The sequence below is a fragment of the Phyllobates terribilis genome, unplaced genomic scaffold, assembly GCF_046119375.1.
Source record: "Phyllobates terribilis strain yellow unplaced genomic scaffold, ASM4611937v1 Scaffold_9__5_contigs__length_417890890, whole genome shotgun sequence".
Taxonomy (NCBI): Eukaryota; Metazoa; Chordata; class Amphibia; order Anura; family Dendrobatidae; genus Phyllobates; species Phyllobates terribilis.
The window spans coordinates 43724754-43746563 of record NW_027362769.1 but is presented as its reverse complement, the minus strand read 5'-3'; the positions used below and the strand labels follow the sequence as shown (position 1 = coordinate 43746563).

The window sequence follows — 21810 nt, the reverse complement described above, 5'->3', positions numbered from 1 at the left end:
CCAAAGAATTGGTGCAGAAATTTTACTCTACTTGTGCATATACCCTAACTTTATGATCAGCAACTATGATATCCTATACGCTGAATACAGATTTTTACATGAATTGAGAGTAAAAGATTAGACAAGGATAAGATATATTACAGTGTTCTTATTTAAATGACAATCTCTTTTTAAACATATTTTAAAATTCTGATATATCAAAAGATTGGACAAATAGCAAATTAACAGGCTTATTGGGTATCATAAAAGTTTTGTAATGATCACTGACCCTTTGTCTAATGAAATTGGGCATTAAAATATCTTCTGTTGCTTTACAGGATTTTCCATGGAGGAAGAAAATGTTGGCAGGGGTGTTCCCAGTTCATGCCGTTTTGTGGAGAAGTTGGTATCACCATGTAACAAACAGCTACATCTGGACTCTGGTAAAAATTCTATGTGCTATCTGTTGATGTTTGTTAGATGACTGGAGGTCAAATCATCTCAATACTCTGTAGACACTTGCCAAAGTGAAGTTAGATGTAGTAAGTCCAAATCCAGAGAGCTCCATGCTTGGCTCATAATTGTGAAATCGTGGTCTCACTTCGGCTTAAGGAAGCACTTTATCTTCTGCTTTTATTTGTTACTGCCTGCTCAGCCTATTATGAATAGCAGTGCTGTTGGTTAAGGAAATTAATGAAAGATATAAGTAGGCTTTTGTACATTTTAAAAATATTTGTTTTGGACCTTATCAGATTTTACTTGGTTAATCCATGTCATGCCATGTGTATGTCCATACGTAGGAGAGACCATTTCTCATTTTTGAACAAAATCAGTTTTTTTAGGAAATTTGGGAGTATCTAATATTTAATAAAACATGAGTCTTCCTTATTGGAAATAAGTGCACTGCTCAAAAAAATAAAGGGAACACTCAAATAACACATTCTAGATCTGAATGAATGAAATATTCTCATTGAATACTTTGTTCTGTACAAAGTTGACTGTGCTGACAACAAAATCACACAAAAATCAACAATGGAAATCAAATTTATTAACCAATGGAGGCCTGGATTTGGAGTCACCCCCGAAATGAAAGAGGAAAAACACACTACAGGCTGATCCAACTCTGATGTAATGTCCTTAAAACAAGTCAAAATGAGGCTCAGTATTGTGTGTGGCCTCCACGTGCCTGTATGACTTCCCTACAATGCCTGGGCATGCTCCTGATGAGGTTGCAGATGGTCTCCTGCGGGATCTCCTCCCAGACCTGAACTAAAGCATCCGCCAACTCCTGGACAGTCTGTTGTTGGATGGAGTGAGACATGATGTCCCAGATGTGTTCAATTGGATTCAGGTCTGGGGAACGGGCGGGCCAGTCCATAGCTTCAATGCTTTCATCTTGCAGGAACTGCTGACATACTCCAGCCACATGAGGTCTGGCATTGTCCAGCGCTAGCAGGAACCCAGGGCCAACTGCACCAGCATATGGTCTCACAAGGGGTCTAAGGATCTCATCTCGGTACCTAATGGCCGTCAGGCTACCTCTGGCGAGCACATGGAGGGCTGTGTGGCCCTCCAAAGAAATACCACCCCACAACATTACTGACCCACTGCCAAGCCGGTCATGCTGAAAGATGATGCAGGAAGCAGATTGCTTTCCACGTCGTCTCCAGACTCTGTCACGTCTGTCACATGTGCTCAGTGTGAACCTGCTTTCATCTGTGAAGAGCACAGGGCGCCATTGGCGACTTTGCCAATCCTGGTTTTCTGTGGCAAATGCCAAGCATTCTGCACGGTGTTGGGCTGTGAGCACAACCCCCATCTGTGGACGTCGAGCCCTCATACCACCTTCATGGAGTCGGTTTCTAACCATTTGTGCAGACACATGCACATTTGTGGCCTGCTGGAGGTCACTTTGCAGGGCTCTGGCAGTGCTCCTCCAGTTCCTCCTTGCACAAACGCGGAGGTAGCGGTCCTGCTGCTGGGTTGTTGCCCTCCTACGGCCCCCTCCATGTCTCCTGGTGTACTGGCCTGTCTCCTGGTAGCGCCTCCAGCCTCTGGACACTACGCTGACAGACACAGCAAACCTTCCTTGCCACAGCTCGCATTGATGTGCCATCCTGGATGAGCTGCACTACCTGAGCAACTTCTGTGGGTTGTAAAGTCGGTCTCATGCTACCACAATTGTGAAAGCACAACCAACATTCAAAAGTGACCAAAACATCAGCCAGAAAGCATTGGTACTGAGATGTGGTCTGTGGTCCCCACCTGCAGAACCACTCCTTTATTTAGTGTGTCTTGATAATTGCCAATAATTTCCATCTATTTTCTATTCCATTTGCACAACAGCATGTGAAATTGATTGTCAATCAGTGTTGCTTCCTAAGTGGATAGTTTGATTTCACGGAAGTTTGATTTAATTGGAGTTATATTCTGTTGTTTAAGTGTTCCTTTTATTTTTTTGAGCAGTGTATATTAAAAGCTGCTTGAAAAGCCTTTTTTTAGGGGAAACTTAACAAGTAACTCATTGAACAATATAACTGCTTCTGAAACTATGGGTCTGCATTTGTTGAGGTGTGTAATAAAATACCAACTAACATGTGATGCCCATACAGTGCCACCCATAATTGTCCTACTGTCAGTAATATTGCCTCTAAGGCATAGCACATTTTCATTCTGAAGTTAGGAGGCTGATCCTGATGTAATATCACTGCCCTGTCACCTAAAAAAAGCTAGCTGTAAATGAGACAAAAGTATTGCTGGGGTTGCTCATGTCCCTAGAACCAGTAAAAATTACACAAGAAATGCAAATTACACGCTTACCTACCTAACTCCATGTCCTGTTGGCTGTCCCTCAGTACTGGGTCTCTTGGCTGTTGCCAATGTAAAATAGAGACTAGTTGCTTTGGCTTCAGATGGGAAGGGCTGCTCCTGAATACATATGGAACAGGATATCAGTATAGACATGCCAACATCGTTCTACGAGAACTGTGTACCATGGTATTAATAACCTGACACAGAGTTGCATAGAGAGACTTACAGGGTGAAGTCCAAAAAAAATCTCTCAGTTATTTAGGGTCCAAGGCAGGATTGGCAAAGGTAACAGCATATAACCTATACAATAGAAGGATATATCTATGGTGCACAAAGGTCAATGAGAGTTGGACAGAAAAATCCACACTAGACTAGTACCCAAAAGAAACACGGGCTATATCCCCATGACAGGCTACATTCACATGACAGGCTGGATCACAGCCGAAAGCTGCCATCCAGCTTGCCATGCCGCAGACACTGAGATGCCTGGGAGGGGGCCAATATTCATGGCACCCTTCCTGTGCTATTAATATCAGCCCCCAGCTTTCTGCCTAGCCTTTGCTAGCTATTAAAATAGGGGGGACCCCACGTCATTTTTTTGGGGAGTCCCCCATTTTAATAGCTGGTAAAGGCTAGGTATTCAGCTGGGGGCTGATATTAGTAGCCTGGGAAGCTCCGTGGGTATTACCCCCTTCCCAGGCCTCAAGCATCTGCCCCAGCCATCTGCTTAACCTCCGATAGAGACTAAAATTACAGGGAACCCTGCGTCAATTTTTTTTTTAATAAATCCTTTATTTTAACACTAAATGACAAGTACAGTAATCAACACTATCACTGTACTTATTATATATGTGACTGACGTGTTTCTATCTATCTAATCTCTATGTGATGCTCTATTCTTTCTGTTCTAAATTGTCGGGTACCGGTGTATGCCGCTGATGAATTGCCGGCCGGCTTTTTTAAAGAGACGGGTGCATGAAAATCGGAGGGCACTAGTGTGTTCCAAGTGCCCTGCTATGTTTTTCATGCACCCTCCTATATACCCTGCCTGTCTGCCTATATATTCTGCCTGCCTGACGTTTAATTGAGCACCGTTCCCATCGATTTGGGCAATTTTTGACCTTCTGCAGACCGCCGGGGGGGACCACCAGAAAAATGCCCGAGTTTCCCATAGATTTACATTGGGCTAGTTGCTCGGGTCGAGCACCCGAGTATTCCAATGTGCTCGACCCGAGCAACGAGCACCAGAGCATTTTAGTGCTCGCTCATCACTAAAGGGAACTTTTCAGTTAATTCATGCTGCCAAAACTACGGGCAGCATGAATCAGAGCCAGGCTGCAAGATTGCAGCCAGGTACAGTTGTGCTCAAAAGTTTACATACCCTGGCAGAATTTTTGCTTTTTTGGCCTTGTTTCATAGAATATGAATGATAACAAAAAAACTTTTTCTCCACTCATGGTTATTGGTTGGGTGAAGCCATTTATTGTCAAACTACTGTGTTTTCTCTTTTTAAATCTTTATGACAACCAGAAATTTTGAGGCTTGTCTCTGTGCTGTTATATTGTAGGGGAGATACTTTGTGGCATTTGCGCAGTAATGGCTTTCTTCTGGCGACTCGACCATGCTGCCCATTTTTCTTCAAAACAGCCACTCCGCTAGTTTTCAGAGAGTCCTGAATTTCAGCTGATGTTATTTGTGGGTTTTTCTTTACATTCTGAACAATATTCCTTGCAGTTGTGGCTGAAATTCTTGTTGGTCTACCTGACCGTGGTTTGGTTTTTACAGAGCCCCTGATTTTCCATTTGTTAATCACAGTTTGAACGTTGCTGACTAGCATTATCAATTCCTTGGATATCTTTTTGTATCCCTTTCCTGTGTTATACAGTTCAACTACCTTTTCCCATAGATCTATTGACAATTCTTTTGCTTTCCCCATGACTCACAATCCAGAAACGTCAATGGCTGGATGAAAGATGCAAGAGTCTATCTGGATCCCAGAAACTCACTCAGCTTTTATGCACACACACAGATTACAAGCAAACGGGTCACATGTGAGGATGTTACCTTTAGTAGCCATTCAAACCCATTTGTGTCAAATTCTGAGCATGTTATCAGGCCAAAATCACCTGGGTATGTGAACTTTTGATCATGGTCATTTGGATGTTTTTGGGTGTCATTAAGATTTAAAAAGAGAAAACATAGTAGTTTGATAATAAATGGCTTCACTAAACCATTAACCATGAGTGGAGAAAAAGTTTTTTGTTATCATTCATATTCTCTGAAACAAGGCCAAGAAAGCAAAAATTCTGCCGGGGTATGTAAACTTTTGAGCACAACCATATGTACTTCTCTGATACACTTTAGCATTTCAAAGAAAGCATAGTTTAAAGATAAATGTGAGGGCTATAGACAGAGATGAGACTAGTACAGCCCATTCCAGGCTGATTTTTCCCCACATTGGTCTTCTCTATTGTCAGATCTCTCCCATGTGTGTACATAGCAAGTGACCTGTCAAACAAGTACAGCGGTGCTGGGAGAAGTCAACCAGGAATGGCACTGGACTAGTCTTATCTCTAGCTGTGGTTCCTGGATCTATAAACTATGTTCCAGTGTTTCAGAAAAAAAACATACCAGACTGTAAAAGTGCAGCCAGACTTTGATTCACTGTGGCCATGATTTGGGCAGCATGAATTGACTAACAGGTGTCCTTTAATTAACCACTGACCAACAAACATAATTTTGATGTGAGTTACAAAAAAGGGATTGTTATGCTAATAGTTGCTGTGGATCGGCATAGCAACAATCTATTTGACATTGGTTAAACCAAGGTGAGAAGTCAACCAAGGGTACTCTGCAGATATCTAGTATAGTATTCATAGAAAGTGAGTGTGATAAATAAAAAAGTCAAGGTCAGAAGATAAAGGAAACAGACAAGTAACAAGAATAGTCCAAAATATTAACATGAGTATACAAACCATGCTCAGTAGCAAGATAACCTAGTAGGAAAATTCTGTATCTCTATCCTTGAGCAGTAAACAAATAGATATGACTGAGAATTATAGCCTTACTAACAAACTCCTCAGACCCAGGACCCAGAGAATTAACTACTGCAGCAAATCATATTAAACAAGACAAGAACTGGTAGAGGCATGTAACACGTGTATTGTTTTGCAGGTGGGTAGTCAATGTGCCACGGATTGTATAAGGTATATTTATGAAAAGGTCTTGGTAAATTTGCTAAAAGACTTATAATGGGAAAGGGATCATCTGACATCAAAGTCCCCTAGTAACAGGAGAGAATTACCTTGCAATTACAACAGCTTGGTAGAACCAGATTTTAAAGGGAATCTGTCACCCACTTGGGAGATATCAGACCACTAATTTGGGCATACAAGTTATAGAAATGTAAATCTATACCTACCTGTATGGCCCATATTAGTGGTCTGCTTGCAGAGAAATGTGTTTTTATAAACTCGGTTTTCACATGCTTGGCTCCTGGAGGGACGCCAAGAAATCCCCGCCTATCTACTTAGGAAGCACAGAAATCCCCGCCTATCATCTTGTTTTGCATATCCCCCCCCTTCCCTGCACATCACAGGGCCCCGTGATGTGTACTCGTCTCGCTCACTTCCCGCGCATGCGCAAAGCGCCGCTAACATCAGGAGCACTTTTTTTCTTTCCGACCCCATTTTTTACCTACGCCGGGGGTCACTGGAGCAGAAGTAACAGACCGCTAATATGGGTCATACAGGTATTTGTAGATTTACATTTCTATAACCTGTATGCCCAAATTAGAGGTCTGATATCTCCCAGGGGGGTGACAGATTCCCTTTAAGAAAGTCATTTGGGCAGTATGAGTATTAGTGACCAAAATTATAGGTTATATATTGTTAGATGAAGATCAATGAGGTTTTTTTTGCAGACAATAAGATAGCAACCTTGTGTATTCACATCAGAGGAGGAAACTCCTTTTATGGTGGCTATAAATGCTGTGGAATGCCAGTGTTTGACAAAACTAAAAGACAAGAGGGCTGATCCATCAAGGCTGCCATAGTGTACGCTTGCCCTAAACCAGTCTTGCTGGAGTAGAAGACTCAGAATTCAAGAAGAGGCAAACTCCACTTAATGAATTTGGCACCTCTTCTGAACAGTGTGTACCTCCATGCGTCACACCAGAAATGCTACTCTACTCAAAGACTGCAGTAAATTACATGTAGACTGTTCTGGTCAAAAGATTGGACACACTTGTTCATGTAGTGGTTTTACTTGTTATTGGAATTGTAGATTCAGAGTGAAGGCAGCAAAACCCTAAAGGAACACATATGGGAACAAGGAGTAAAGAGACAAGAGTGAAACACACAAGAATGATGTGTTATACCTTACAGTAGATTCCTCAAAGTACCCCACCCTTTACTCTGATACAGCTTCATCAGGTAGTAATATGGAATGGCTTCCAATGAACAGGTTTGCTTTGTCAAGAGTTCATTTGTGGAATCACTGGCTTTTGAAAGCGTTTACGACCATCAGGTGTGTTTTTCAGAGTCAGTGTTGGTACATGGTTTTATACAATGCTGAGCCCTATTCTATAACTGTTGTAAACCAGAAAATGGCAAGAAAAACTGAGCTAAATAAATAGAAACAGCAGATTATCATTACTTTAAGAAATTAAGTTCAGTCATTCTAGAAAACTGCTTGAACCTTAAAGATACCTTCAAGTTCAGTTATGAAAACCATCAGTCGCCATGATAAACCTGGCTTTCATAAGGATTGCTCCAGAAATGAAAGACCAAGGATAACCTTCACTACAGAGCATAAGTTCATCAGAGTTGCCATCCTCAGAAACCACAAATTGACAGCACCCCAAATATTAGCCCTCATGATTGATGCACGGGTATAAAGTAGCAGACAATTCTCAACATCAACTGTCCAGTGGAGACTGCAACAAGCAGGTCTTTATGGTTGAATTGCTGCAAAACAGCACAACTAAGGACTGCACACAAATAGGGGAGACCTGTTTGGGCCAACCAACATAAGGACTGGACAGTAGATCCAGTAGATCAGTGGAAATCTGCTCTGTGGTCTGATGAGAAAAGATTTGATATTTTTAATTGCAACTGCCATGTCTTTGTGAGATGCAGAAAAGGTGAGTGGATGGTTTCTACATGTGTGGGGGCCACTGTGAGGCATGGCAAGGGTGTGATGGTGTGTGGGTGCTTTGCTTCTGGCACTGATGATGATTTATTTCAAATTACAGTCACACTTATCAAGCGTGACTACCATAGCATTCTGCAACAACATGCCGTCCCATTCGGTTTGCGCTTTATGGGACCATCATTTATGTTTCAACAAGACAATAACCTACAACCAACCTCCATGTTATGTAAGGGCTAAGTGACTAAGGAGAGGAATGCTGTTTCAGATGACATGGCCTCCGTAATCACCTGAACCCATCTCAATTGAGATGGTTTGGGATCTAAAGAGTGCAGAGTGAAGGCAATGCAGCCAATAGGTGTTTAGAAAACACCTAGTGTTGATTGAGTATGTTCTGTTAACCCTTTCGGCGAGTATGCTTGGGCCGAGCTCCGAGTATTTATAGCTGCTCGGTGATATGGTTGAATCGCTCCCGTGTGCATGATTTGCGACTGTTTGACAGCTTTAGTACATGTAAGGAATGTCTATTTCTTACACATTCCTCACATGTATTAAAGTTGTTAAACAGTCGCAAATCATGCACATGGGAGTGATTCAAACATATCACCAAACAGCTGTAACTACTCGGTGCTCGCCCGAGAATACTCGCCGAAAGGGTTAACAGAACATACTCGCTCATCACTGCTTAGCACCAATGGAAACTTCTTCAAGACTCTTGGAAAGCCATTCTAAGTGACTACCTGATGAAGCTGCTTGAAAAAATTCCAAGAGTGTGTAAAGCTGTCATAAGAATAAAATGGGACTATTTTGAGGAATCTAAGGATTAACACATTAAATATTTTTTTTTTGTTGTTCAGCAGTTTGAGGAAGGAAATAAGCCGAGATATTGCATCTAAAGGTTAGCACTGCAGTCTTGAGGTTCTGGGGTCCTGGGTTCAAATCCCACCAATGACAACATCTGTAAGGAGTTTATATGTTCTCCCTGTGTTTGCGTGGGTTTCCTCCCACATTCCAAAGACATACTGATAGGGAATTTAGATTGTAAGTGCAGCGGCCATAAGGGCCTAGGGTACTTGGTAGCAGGGCCGGCAGTCTTCCAGGGAGGTCACGGTGGCAGTGGCCCAGCTCCATGGCCATGGCCGAGCAGGTGAAGGGAGTATTTACAGGGGATTCGTAGTCTTTATGTGACGCCACCTGTGGTGCCTGGGATTGAGAAAGCTTATATGAAGGATAGCGGCAGCGGAAACAGGGTGCAGAGAACAGGGCGGCAGCAGTGATGATAGTCACGGTGGTAGCACAGCTGCGGGGAGGCGCAGAAGAAGAAGACAGACACGAGGAATGCAGTCCGGTTACCTTTACTGCAGAGAAAGCTATGGAGTCGGGGGCACTGGTCACTAGGTCCAGGAGGGTCCAGTCAGCCTGGAAGCAATCGGAGTCCACTCAGTCAGGTGGGTTTGGAGGCCTGCCTGCTGTGCTTCTCCGTTGTGGGCCCCGCTGCCTGTGAACTATCATGCGGTCCCTTTTCTTTATTCCTGCCCTAAGCTCCGTACTAGCAGGCGATGCGAACCTATAACAGGTACTGCCGTCTTGGGTGCAGCTCCAGGCTTTAATTATGCCGCTGTGCTGCCGGGCTTCTGCTTGTGGCCAGAAAACTTGCAGTCTCCTGTCCTCCAGATTTGGTTGCCAGGACGTGCAATCCCTGTACAACCCAGGACTCTGGCGTCCTCTGCTCCGCTGCCTGGGGTGAGCTCTTCACTTGCTCTGCTCTCCAGAACTTTCTCCTTCTCCCTCTGCTGCTTTCTCCCACTCTCCTTTCCCTCCCACACTCACTGACTAACTCCTTCCCCCAGCCAGATAAAGGCAGCTCCCCAAAATAGGGTGTAGAGCTCCCCCTTCAGGTCAGGGATCAGAACTTGTGTGTGCATGTGGGGTTTACCTGACGTGGGGAGCATATCCTGCTTCCAAGTGTAATATCACCTCCGGTGAAGGAGGCAGCATTACTGTGGCAACCGGCCCATGGGGTGCCACATAAGCCCCAATGGGGACAGTGCCCATAATGTCTGTAAAGCGCTGTGGAATTAATGGCGCTATATAAGTGAGTAAAATAAATAAATAAAGCTACATTTTCTGTTTGGTGTAACTGTGAGTAATCAACTTGGATCAAACTAAGTAGGGTAAAAGTGTTGATACTAAATCATCTGATTTTCAAATAAAGTAATCTGCAGTTGATATATTTTAATATATATCTGAAGTACCTACTTCTACCATTATCAAACCATTAATCTCTGATATCCAGGACCTTCAACTAAAGATGATCATACACATTCAATAGCTGTTAGCCATTACCTGTTGTTAATAAACTCCACATACACATATGTGGCCATCCAAACCAAAGTGTCCTGATGGGGAGAAGGAAGTAAGCCACTGTAAAACCCCATGTTCTATCTTAGAAACAAAAATACAGCATTTTGATATTCAGCATACTTGGATGTTATCCCCTATGACATTAGCTGAACAAATGTGGACTAAACATTTCAAACACAATACATTGTCGACTGTTTCATAATTTGCAGGTTCGACCCATGTAGGTTTAATGCGCGTGGCCATCTTGAAGGGACTTATAGTCCAGTGGAATTATGGGAGGTCTGGGTATTGCTAAAATGCACCCTTACTATAGCTGAATGAAAACAACTTAAGCCTTTACTTCCATAATTGCATGTATGAGCATTGCGAAGAGTTTTATTACATTGCATAAAATTGTAGATATTTTGCTTATTTATATTGCCACTTTTCAATAACATTGTGCTTTAGCTGCTGTTTTGACAAAAAGTAAATGAAGAATTCTGCTGGTACCAGAAACTAGGTCATTGTGGTGAGCTCAGGAGAGTATTTTTGATCATGTCTAACAGCAAAGCAAGAAGAAGGCCAAACAGGCACCACTGAGGAAAGGGGCCAGCGCTAAGATTCCCCTAAATGGGCTAAAGTAGCACCAGCTCTCTCACTGGTAAACTTTTTGGACATGAGTAGCCAACTGCCTCATCCTCATTGAAAAAAAACAGACGTAGGGTATATATATTGCGTGTTAAGAAGCTTGATCATTATGACTCCTCTGTAATATCGTATGCCAAAAAATTGTTGTAACCTTTGTATTGTGGTTTTGTTCATTGCACACAACTTCCTGAGTTAAACTTGAGCTGATGTTGTTGCCTAACCTCTGCTCTATGCAAAATAAGTAATCTGGGTTACAGCTGAGTATTTTGTTGGGGAGGACTCTCAAAAAAGAGAAAGTAAAATGTTCTCATAAGCAGAGGGGTCTTCCACGTGATGTAGCGAAACTGTGGCCGCTTAGATAAACCACAATAGAATGTTGCAAAAAAAAAAGAAAACCCCACTCTTTATGATTATATTAGAACCAGATTTTATGTAGAAACATTCTCTATCATTATATTAGTAGAAATTACGTAAAAATACTCTCTATTATTAAGATTACCAGATTGTATGTAGATTTATTAAAGAGCGATGATGAGCAATAAATGGAACTGATTTCAGTATGATACAAACCTTTTGTGCTTTGTTCACTGTCTATTGTTGGTGGCAGAGTGAGACTTCATCCATCAGCCCACTATGATCATCTGGGAGAGACTTTGTAACTTTTTTATCTTTTTCTAAGCTCCTCAGCTGATTCATAAGGACAGACCACATCAAAGTTGAATGTGTAGGAAAACAAAGAGCCTATAAAAGCCAAATGGTGCTAATTTGTTAATGAAACCCAATTACAAAATTGAGTTTTATCCCCAAATACATTAATTTATGTAAAAAAATGGCCCCAAAAGGTGAACAACTGGTTTAACCATAAAGCTATAACTGTCACGATTCCTCCGCTCAGTGTGTCTTGGATGCGGTGACTGACAGCTCAGTCATCCAATTTGGTGCAGGGCCATGCTCAGCTGTTGGTGTTTTGATGGACATCTCAGCTGTCCAATCTGAGTCAGGGATATGCTGAGCTTCTTTCAGATGTTACCTGTTCAAGATGATTACCCAGCTACATAGCTGAGCTATCAAGTTTGGGGATCTTTGCCAGACTTAGCATCTGCTCACTGGTTTGCCTTGTATTTCTGTGCTCTGTTTGTTAAGGCCCCGTCACACTTAGCGACGCTGCAACGATCCCGACAACGATACGACCTGTCAGGGATCGTTGCTGCGTCGCTATGTGGTCGCTGGTGAGCTGTCAAACAGGCAGGCTCACCAACGATCAGGGGAGCAGCGACATCGTGGAAAGAATCTTTCCACGATGTCCTGCTCCTGGTTACCAGCCTGCTGAAGCAGGAGCAGGCTGGTGACCATGATAAACATCGGGTTACTAGGGGCACACGCGCACCTAGTAACCCGTTGTTTATCATGGTTACCACTCTGCTACGGTGAGCGGGAGGTTACCTCTCACTTTAGCAGGCTCGTAACCATGATAAACATCGGGTTACTAGGGGCACACTCGCACCTAGTAACCCGTTGTTTATCATGGTTACCACTCTGCTACCGTGAGCGGGAGGTTACCGCTCACTTTAGCAGGCTTGTAACCATGATAAACAACGGGTTACTAGGTGCGCGTGTGCCCCTAGTAACCCGATGTTTATCATGGTTACCAGCCTGATCGTTGCTCCCACTGGTCACACACAGCGATGTGTGCTGACCAGCGGGAGGGCAATGACCAAAAAATGGTCCAGGACTCTTTGCAGCGATCAGCGACCTCACAGCAGGGGCCTGATCGCTGCAAAGTGTCACACATAGCGACATCGCTGGTGAGGTCGCTGTTGCGTCACCAAAACCGTGACACAGCAGCGTTCTCGCTATGTGAGACGGGGGCTTTACTCTATTGCTGCCTTACCTTGGATGGTTCTAACCATTCGTTTGCCTAGCCCCCACTCCCGATCCGCTATCTTCCTGGTATTCTGAACTCAGACTGTGACCTGACTTTGCTTTTGTTTTTCTCATTTAGTCTACTATATGGTCTCTTAATATCTGATCCCAGAACGTTTGACTACCCTGCCTCAAGGCTTGTCACAATAGCAAGGTTATAGGATATTTCATTACAGATACTGGACAATTTGAAATAAAAAAAAGATGAAACACACAAATAGCTCATTGCCAACAAATCAGAATTGCAGGCTTTCCTGCACCAGGGCCAAGTTTTTTTTATTACATCAATTGACATCAATTAACCTGGTCAGAGCAGAGCAGTTTGCTGTTGAGCCGCCCTCACAGCATTCAGAAACCAGGAAATGTGCCCTACCAGGTCATTGGAGCTACATGCTGAATGGTAAATAATAAAATGATTGCTAATGTTATCATCTTCTTTTTCAGAGTCATCATTGGTAAAAAACAGATGCACTATCTTTGCTCACAACAACAGATTAATCTTTTACCTTAATGTAAATGACACAAACAAAGATTTCCGGGTGACATTGTTTAGGGGAATTAACAAAACAAACAGATTTTGTGAAGGATCTTTCAATGCCTCCCAGCTACCCTCCGATAGCAATAAATGCAGGATAATTCCATCGCCAAATTCTGTCACCATTCAACTACGAAATGCTACTGAGGCTGATACAGACATTTACTTCTTCTACAAGGAGGTTATGTATCCCCCTCCTTACATCTGCGAACATGACGAAGGCACTATTATTCATGTGAAAGGTAAGTCCAGAGGAAAGTACCAATAAAGCCAGAAGGAAAAATTTACTTAGGCTATGTTCACACACATTGTGTTTTTTTTCTGCTGCTAACTTATCTTTGGCAGCAAAACAGCTGCGTAAAAAATGTGCGTATTTGATACGTATTTTGCTGCGTATTTTTGACCACCCATTACTTCCTATGGGTGAAAAAAACTCAGCAAAATACGAAGCAAATACGCTGAAAGAAGTGACATGATCTATCTTCCAAATACACAAGCACGGCTGAAAATACGCAGCAAACAAAAAGCAACATGTGTGAACAGAGAATCCCGGTTTCTCATAGACTTTTCTGGTATTGATAGACGCAGCTGAAAATTTGCAGAAAAATCTGCTGCAAAATACGCAGCAAAGCACGTGTGTGAACATAGCCTTAGACATGCATTTTAAACTCCAGTTTAAAAACTGACGTACAATTGCTTAACATGTACTAAATTCATTAAGAGGTGTGTGCTTAATAATAAATTAGGTGTATCTTTGGCACTCCATACTGCATTATCTGGAATCTACGATTTCTCTATAGCAGAAAATATTTGCTCTCTAATTTATAACAGTTCCTGATGCATTTTATAGAAAATCTGTTGGACAGATGGTGGCCTGATCCTGCCAAAGCTCATCATTTTTTTGGGGCACTTTTGGATGTTTTTTTATATCTTGTAAATAATGCTATTTTTTCATGCATTTTTTTTACATGTTTAATTATGAATGTTTTTATTTTTTCACAAGTTTCTTTGCCTGTAATAAAGCCTATGGGAAAATGCATGAAAAATGGCAGTGGGCTGAGTTTGTAAAAAATGTTAGGCAGCAAAAAGAGTGAAAAAACATCTACCAGTGCATTTTCATATTGCATTGTAGTGCATTTTCATATTTTCCTACTGACTTGCAGGCAACAAAAAATAAAGCAAAAAAAAAGCCAGAAAAATACATCATCCTAAAGAACAGCTCCACATGAACTTTTATAGCAATAACTGACCATCTTTTTTATAAGAGGACTCAGCAGTTTTCATGTTCATGTTCTATGCCTGATTTTCACGGATAGAACATGTACCTATTAAAGCCTATAGGGCTGTTCATATCAGTCAGTATTTTTTGTAGGCCATGTGTATAATTTTTTTGCTTATGTAAAACAGCACAGGCATCTAAATGAAGCCTAAGGGCTCGTTCGCAAATCTGATTTTCACGTCCGAATGCTATCCATGTTTTTCACAGATAGTAATCGTACCTGTGATAGTCTATGAGGCCAATCACATTTGGAAAATCGTGGAGACATCTGATTTTGATACAAGGGTCTGATCAAAATCGGCAATTCAAGTCAATGGGTCTGTGAACAAATCGGCCCACACTTGGATGACATCAGACTGCTGTCCAATTTCATGGACTGTCAGAATGGAGAAGGTGGTGAACTTTTTTTTTTTTCTCCATGAATGAGAAAAACGGATGACAATTGGACCATACTCTGATCAAAGTCTGGTACGTTGAAAATTCAGACATGTGAATGAGCCCTCAAGCTGGGTTTTACACCATCTGCTCCTCAGCCCTCGGTGCTCCATATGAAGCTTCTCTCTTTATCAGACACAATAATGCAGTCTACAAAGGTAAATTTGTCAAATGGAGTCCAAAGCTTCATAGTTTAGGCTCTGCCTCATTTCAGTAAATATCATTACCTGAGGAAGCCCCAGAAGGAGTGCAGAAAGGGGAGGAAAATGCATGTTAATATGTTAGTGTAGGAATAACCCTTTAGCATTTAGTTTACTAAAAATCATAGCTGAGAGGCTGAAAAAAATAAAATAAATAAACTTGTCAAATGCAGTCATTTTCCGAAAGTGCTCACTGCTCCAGATATTGCTTCCAGAAAATCTGCTTGTCAGAGGCTTTTGCTTATTTGGTTGCTTATTGATACATCATGTAGTTCTTTTATGAGAGTTCGCACATGCTCAGTAGATACATGATATTTTTCTAGCAGTCTCACTGTTTTCCTGTGAATCACAATATAAATGCAGCTTGGTCTTTATCTATATTGTCTGGAAAAAAAATACAGTTTTCGTTGCCCACAGCAACCAATCAGAGATCAATGTTCATTTATTAAACTTCACTGGTGAAATCAAAGCTGTGCTGTGATTGGACGCTATGGGCAGCAAAGAGCTAGTATAGCATGCAAAGCACATTCAGAATTCTTGGAGGATTATACACCTGAAAACAAAGTAGTTTGGACAGAAAAGTATTATATTTATTAAAATAATGTTTAATAAATATTAATAAACTAAGTAACTATTTACATAATTATGTCTCCTTCTAACAGCTCTGCCTCTGTTCTCAATAGCAGGTCACAGAGCGGAATGGTAGCTTAGCTGTTGTCAGCTGTGCAGGAAGCTTGGAGAAGTAGCTAGGTGCTTGTGGGAAATGTAGTTTACAGTTGTCATAGGGTTACTCCTGAAGGACCGCCAGCCTCACGCCTAGACCACAGACAGTTATGGAGGATTGGAGCCAGGAAAAGTGACTCGCCCCCTGGGCCGTGGGGCACTCGGATCCGGGCAATAGGGAGACGATGGGGGTAGTAGTGGCGACCCGGTTCCATGGCTCAGGGTGGTCAGGCCAATGGTAGACTGCTACGTTCTGCTGATAATGTCCGACTACGCCACCCGTGGATTGTGGTTATTAGGAACCGCCGCTGCATGCAGACCGCTGGGGCTGATGAGGTGTGCAGCTAGGGTAGTGTGACTCCCCACGGGAAGAGTGCGGCCCCAGGGCAGTATAATGGATGGTGGGAGTGATGGTGGTGAGAGTCCCAGTACCGGTAGTGCTGGAGGCGCGAAGGAGCACACAGACAATAGGTTGCAGCCCACGGTCTTTACTGAAACAGGTAAACTGACCCATAAACAGTCCCAGCTAGGAGGGGACCTGGATGTCTGAGCGCAACGGGGAAATTGGCCCTGGTCAGGGTGAGGGTGTAGGCCTACCATGCTTTCTGCGCTCCTTCTGGCTATCTCCTCGTTATAGGGTAACAGCCCACGTTTCCGAGCTTTCCGTGTATTCTCGCCTGTATGGCCTGCGACGTGGGTTCCTTTCTGCTCCCAGCCTGGTATGGCTTTACTGGTCCCTTCGGTTGTGGCAGGGCCTCCAGGCTTCTTAGGCCAAGTAATATACAGTCCCTTGCGGACTGGTTATCTGCTGGAGGATGTAGAATCCTCTCAGCCTCAGACACCAAAGTCTGGTAAAGTAAGTCCTCTTTCTGCCAAGACAGGCTCTCTTCGCCTCTTGTCTCTGGCTTGTGGCTCTCCTCCTGCCACACTTCCTCTTAGGTGCAGTGCAACTGTCTGTCCCTGCTCTGCTCTGGGACAAGTCTCAGTGTTGAGACAGGCCATCAAGTTCTCTCTAACCCTGCCCCCAGCACCAGCTTTTATAGGGGCAGCCAGCTCCCCTTACTGGCCTGAGACAGGAGGCATTGCATGCTAATGTTCCCCTGACCAGAGAACCTCCCCCTTGCTCTCAGACACAGCTTTAATACATTTTGTGGCATCCAGGCCAGGGTGACACATTCCCCCCTAGTGAAATTTAGTACTCCGGGACTAAACAATAAACAAAGACAATATACATGACTATAAAACATTATCAGGAAAGTGACGCACAGATTGAGTTCTTAAGGTCACAGTGTGGTCTGTGACCGGGTGTCCATATCACCAACACAACGGGGAGCCTTAACCAGGTGGGGGTCTGTCCTACCCCAAGTCCTTTACAGTCTTAGTTCTTTCCTGGGTTAGGCTCCGAACGCAGTCCATACAAGGTCCTGGTTATAAAAAGTCCATAACCTGTGAGTCCTTACGGTAACTGCAAGAAACTGAAACAAAGAATTACCAAACAAGCATGTAACTTGGCAAACAATTCAACATTTGGCAACAGGGTTATTTACAATTTTAGCGCGCTCTATATTTTCCAGCGAGCGGGTATCTGCCCCTTTGTGCTCCTGGTTGACCTCCTTAACCCACTGTCTGGTGGTGGATTGACTTGGCTTTCCCCACTAGCGTTAGGGGTACAGCTACCAGCTGGGTGTACAGGTAGGGCAGGCAGCTGTCTGCGGGTCCTTTGGCTTACCGCAGGCATGGCAGGCTCACTATCAGCAGAGGGTTGACTCTCCTGGGCTGCTGGTACAGGCTCTTCTGCCTCTGGAACCGCTTGCTCCTCTTCACCTTCCGGCTCTGGTGTTGGGTTTTGCTCTGCCGGTTGCAGGAAATGCAGGACAGGTACCACTATGGCATCATTTATGCGAGTCCAGGACTGAGGGAACTCTCCGAGAACGGCGCTGATCATTTCTTCCTTGTCCTCTGCGGGTTCAAGGTCACTCTGATCCTCTTCTGCACTACGGAGTTGCTCGGGGCACCTTTTGAGGTGGTCTCTGGAGACGACACTAGTGGTTTCTCCTCCGTCCTTGGTGATCACACACACCTTTGGGTTGTCGTGGTCAGACTGCAGTACGGTGTAGGGTTCCCTTTCCCACGGGTCGTCCAACTTATGTAGCCTTCTTTTTCGCTTTAGGACTTGCTCACCAGGTTCTAGGGGACCAGCAGGGGCGTGTTGATTGAAGAGTTTTTCTTGCCTCTCTCTCACCTGGGCCAGGCTCTTCTCCACACTCTCCTGTACCTTCTTGTACTGCAGTTGCCTTTCCGTATCCCAGTCCGCATCCGGGGAGGTGTCCTCAGGTATTAGGACTCCCATCTCCAGGTCTACGGGCAGCTTACCCGGTCTGGCTCGCATCAGGTAGGCCGGGGTGAAGTTTGGTAGCATTCACAGGGATATGATTGTATAAGTCTATCAGGTCCGGCAGTTTTTCTGGCCACAGGCTGCGTTCCTCCAGGGGCAACGTCTTCAGGAGATCAATAACTATATTGTTCATCTTCTCACACATCCCGTTGGTTTGTGGGTGGTAAGGCGTTGTCCGAATCTTCTTACAGCCATAGAGGTTGCAGAACTCCTGGAAGATTTCAGCCTCGAACGCCGGACCCTGGTCCGTCAGGACCTGTTCCGGATACCCGTGTGGACGACAGAAGTATTGCTGGAAGGCTCTGGCCGCTGTTTGCGCTATCAAGTCCTTTACCGGGACCACCATGAGAAAACGGGAATAGTGGTCCACGATTGTCAGGGCGTAGATGTACCCTGACCGGCTTGGAGCCAACTTGACGTGGTCTAGAGCTACCAGCTCAAGAGGCTGCGTGGTGACGATGGGCCTCAAGGGTGTCTTCTGGCTGGTGCGGTCCTTCCTCCTTAGGTGACAAGGGCCACAGTCTCTGCACCACTTTTCTACAGCTCCTCTCATGCCGACCCAAAAGAACCTTCCTCTTAGCAGGAACTCCAGTTTCTTCCAACCGAAGTGTCCCGCTCTGTCATGGTAAGCTCCCAGGACCATAGCTGCATCCCGCCTTGGAACCACGACTTGCCAGGTCAGCTCGTGCGTCCGGTGGTTGACAATCCTTCTGCACAACTTGCCTTCGTAGAGAAACAGCTTGCTCTTCTCCTTCCACAGCTGCTTGGCTTCCTCTGGAGCATCCGGATCCATGCGGGCATCTTCCTGGGTCAGCAGTTCTTTCACCAGACCGATGGCAGGGTCACTATCTTGGGTCTCGGCCCAGCTGTGGTGAGGTAGGGGATTGATCATCACAGTTGTTAGATCCTCCTCTTTCACGCGGTGGGAGTATTGAGCGGCTCCATGCCGGTGAAACGCGGGGAGTTCTACCTCCTCCAGCTCTTCTGGGTCTTCGTCACCTTCAGGTAAGTGAGGCATCCTCGACAGGGCGTCTGCGTTGGCATTGGTTTTGCCGGCCCGGTACTTGATCACGAAGTCATAGTTGGAGAGACGGACCATCCACCGCTGTTCTAGGGCACCCAGTCTTGCATTGTCCAGGTGTGTCAACGGGTTGTTGTCCGTGTACACGGTGAACTTTGCGGAGGCCAGGTAATGCTTGAAGCGTTCCGTCACGGCCCACACCACCGCCAAGAATTCTAGCTTGAAGGAGCTATAATTCTCCGGGTTCCTCTCGGTGGGTCTCAGCTTCCGGCTGGCGTACGCGATCACCCTTTCTCTGCCCTGTTGGTTTTGGGACAGTACGGCTCCCAGTCCCACATTACTGGCATCTGTGTGGAGAATGAAAGGCTGGCCATAATCAGGGTAGGCCAGGATCTCGTCCCCTGTGAGGGCAATCTTTAGCTGGCGGAAGGACTCCTCTTCCTGTTTATCCCACTTGAAGGGCGGCTTTTGGCTCCTGGACTTAGACTGTCCGATCAGGAGGTCCTGCATAGGAGCTGCCATCTTAGTGAACCCGGGGATGAACCTTCGGTAGTAGCCTACCAACCCGAGAAACTGTCTCACCTCTTTGATGTTCGAGGGGCTTGGCCAGCTCTTGATTGCCGTGACCTTGTCAGGGTCGGGGGCCACTCCTTCCGCGCTTACCACGTGCCCTAGGTACTGGACCTTTGGTTTCAGCAGGTGACACTTCGATGGTTTCACCTTCAGGCCGTAGCCTGCCAGGGCTTCGAACACCTCGGACAGGTGCTTTAGATGGTCCTCGTAGGTTTTCGAATAGATGATCACGTCGTCCAGGTAAAGGAGGACCGTCTCGAAGTTTCGGTGCCCTAGACAGCATTCCATCAGCCGCTGGATGGTCCCTGGTGCGTTGCAGAGCCCGAAAGGCATACAGTTGAACTCACTCAGTCCCATCGGGGTGGTGAAGGCGGTCTTCTCCTTGTCAGCCTCTGCCACAGGAACCTGCCAGTACCCGCTAGTAAGGTCCAAAGTAGAAAAGAAGTTAGCTGATTTTAGTGCGGCTAAAGACTCCTCTATTCTAGGCAGCGGATATGCGTCTTTGTGAGTGATACGGTTGATTTGTCTATAGTCGACGCACATTCTCATGGTGCCGTCTTTCTTTTTGACCAGAACCAAGGGGGCTGCCAAGGGGCTACAGCTGTCTCTAATGACCCCAGCTTTTTTCATCTCTCTTAGCATGCCCTTTGCGTTCTGATAATGTGCAGGGGGTACAGGTCTGTATCTTTCTTTTATCGGTGGGTGGCTCCCTATGGGGATGTGGTGTTCTATCCCTTTTACTCTGCCGAAGTCTAGCGGGTGCTTACTAAAGACTCTCTCGTACTCCTGTACCACCCGGTAGACTCCTTGTTTTTGGTGCAGGGGAGTGGAGTCAGCACCCACATGGAGTTTCTGGCACCAGTCCTCCTTTTTGTTTCTGGGAGCCATTACCCTCCGCCTGTGGAGATGGAGGCAAGGGTTCCACGGCCCTGATAGCTTGGTGTTCGACAACAAACAGTTTGGCGAGTGTAGCGCACCTGGGTAAGTGTACTTCCCTCTCCCCAATGTTGAGGATGCGGACGGGCACCCTCCCATGATGGACATCAACCACCCCCCGGGCAGTCAAAATGGTGGGCCTGCTGTCTGAGTACACGGGTTCTACCATGGCTTGGTAGTCTCTACCTCTCAACCCGATTGCAGTCCGACACCAGATCATCATTTCACTTTTGGGAGGCATGGAAATGGGGAATGGGTCACTCAGTCTTTCGCTACCAATCTCACCACCAGACAGTTCTACCTGCTGCCGTCTCATCAGGGCTTTTATCTCCTTGTTGAGGACTCTCTGTTGGCTGGAACTAGCATTCACCGCCACCTGTTGTAAGATTACAATTACCTCTGAAAGACAATTTTCAATTACGTTAGTACCCACAGTTATTTTAGGGTGACTTTCACGACGGTCAATGTCCACAATAATCACTCCCTGTGCCGGCAGTTCAACTTTACCAATTTTTATGGTCATCTCCTTGAACCCTATCTGCGGCACGGGTAAGCCATTACTGGCGATGATGCTCAAGTCACTGTCTGGATACCGTGTGATATCAGCATCAGTCCAATACTGCTTAAAAAGTACATAAGGGATAGTGGTTACTTGTGACCCAGTATCCAGCAAGGCGCTCATGGGGATACCGTCCAGCACCACGGGTAAAACCGGGCGCCCCCCAACGTACTTATTACGCCAATTGTAAGGGCCTGGTGATCTTATGCCTGGGGGTTGGCCCTCTGCCCCAGGTTGGACCCGTTTAAATTACAGTACCTGGAAATGTGTCCATGCTGGTTGCATCGATGGCAAATGGG

General features: G+C 45.0%; 1 protein-coding gene across 2 annotated transcripts in view; it reads left to right on the top strand.

Annotated features, from left to right (window-relative positions):
* The window catches only part of CD28 (CD28 molecule), a 161984-nt gene that overhangs the window by 108094 nt on the left and 32080 nt on the right, over nucleotides 1-21810 (top strand). For both annotated transcript variants that reach the window (XM_073645606.1, XM_073645605.1), the window contains 2 exons: nucleotides 318-422; nucleotides 13300-13632. In XM_073645606.1, coding sequence (XP_073501707.1) covers nucleotides 318-422; nucleotides 13300-13632 — 438 coding nt within the window. The remainder of the gene's footprint in view (nucleotides 1-317; nucleotides 423-13299; nucleotides 13633-21810) is intronic.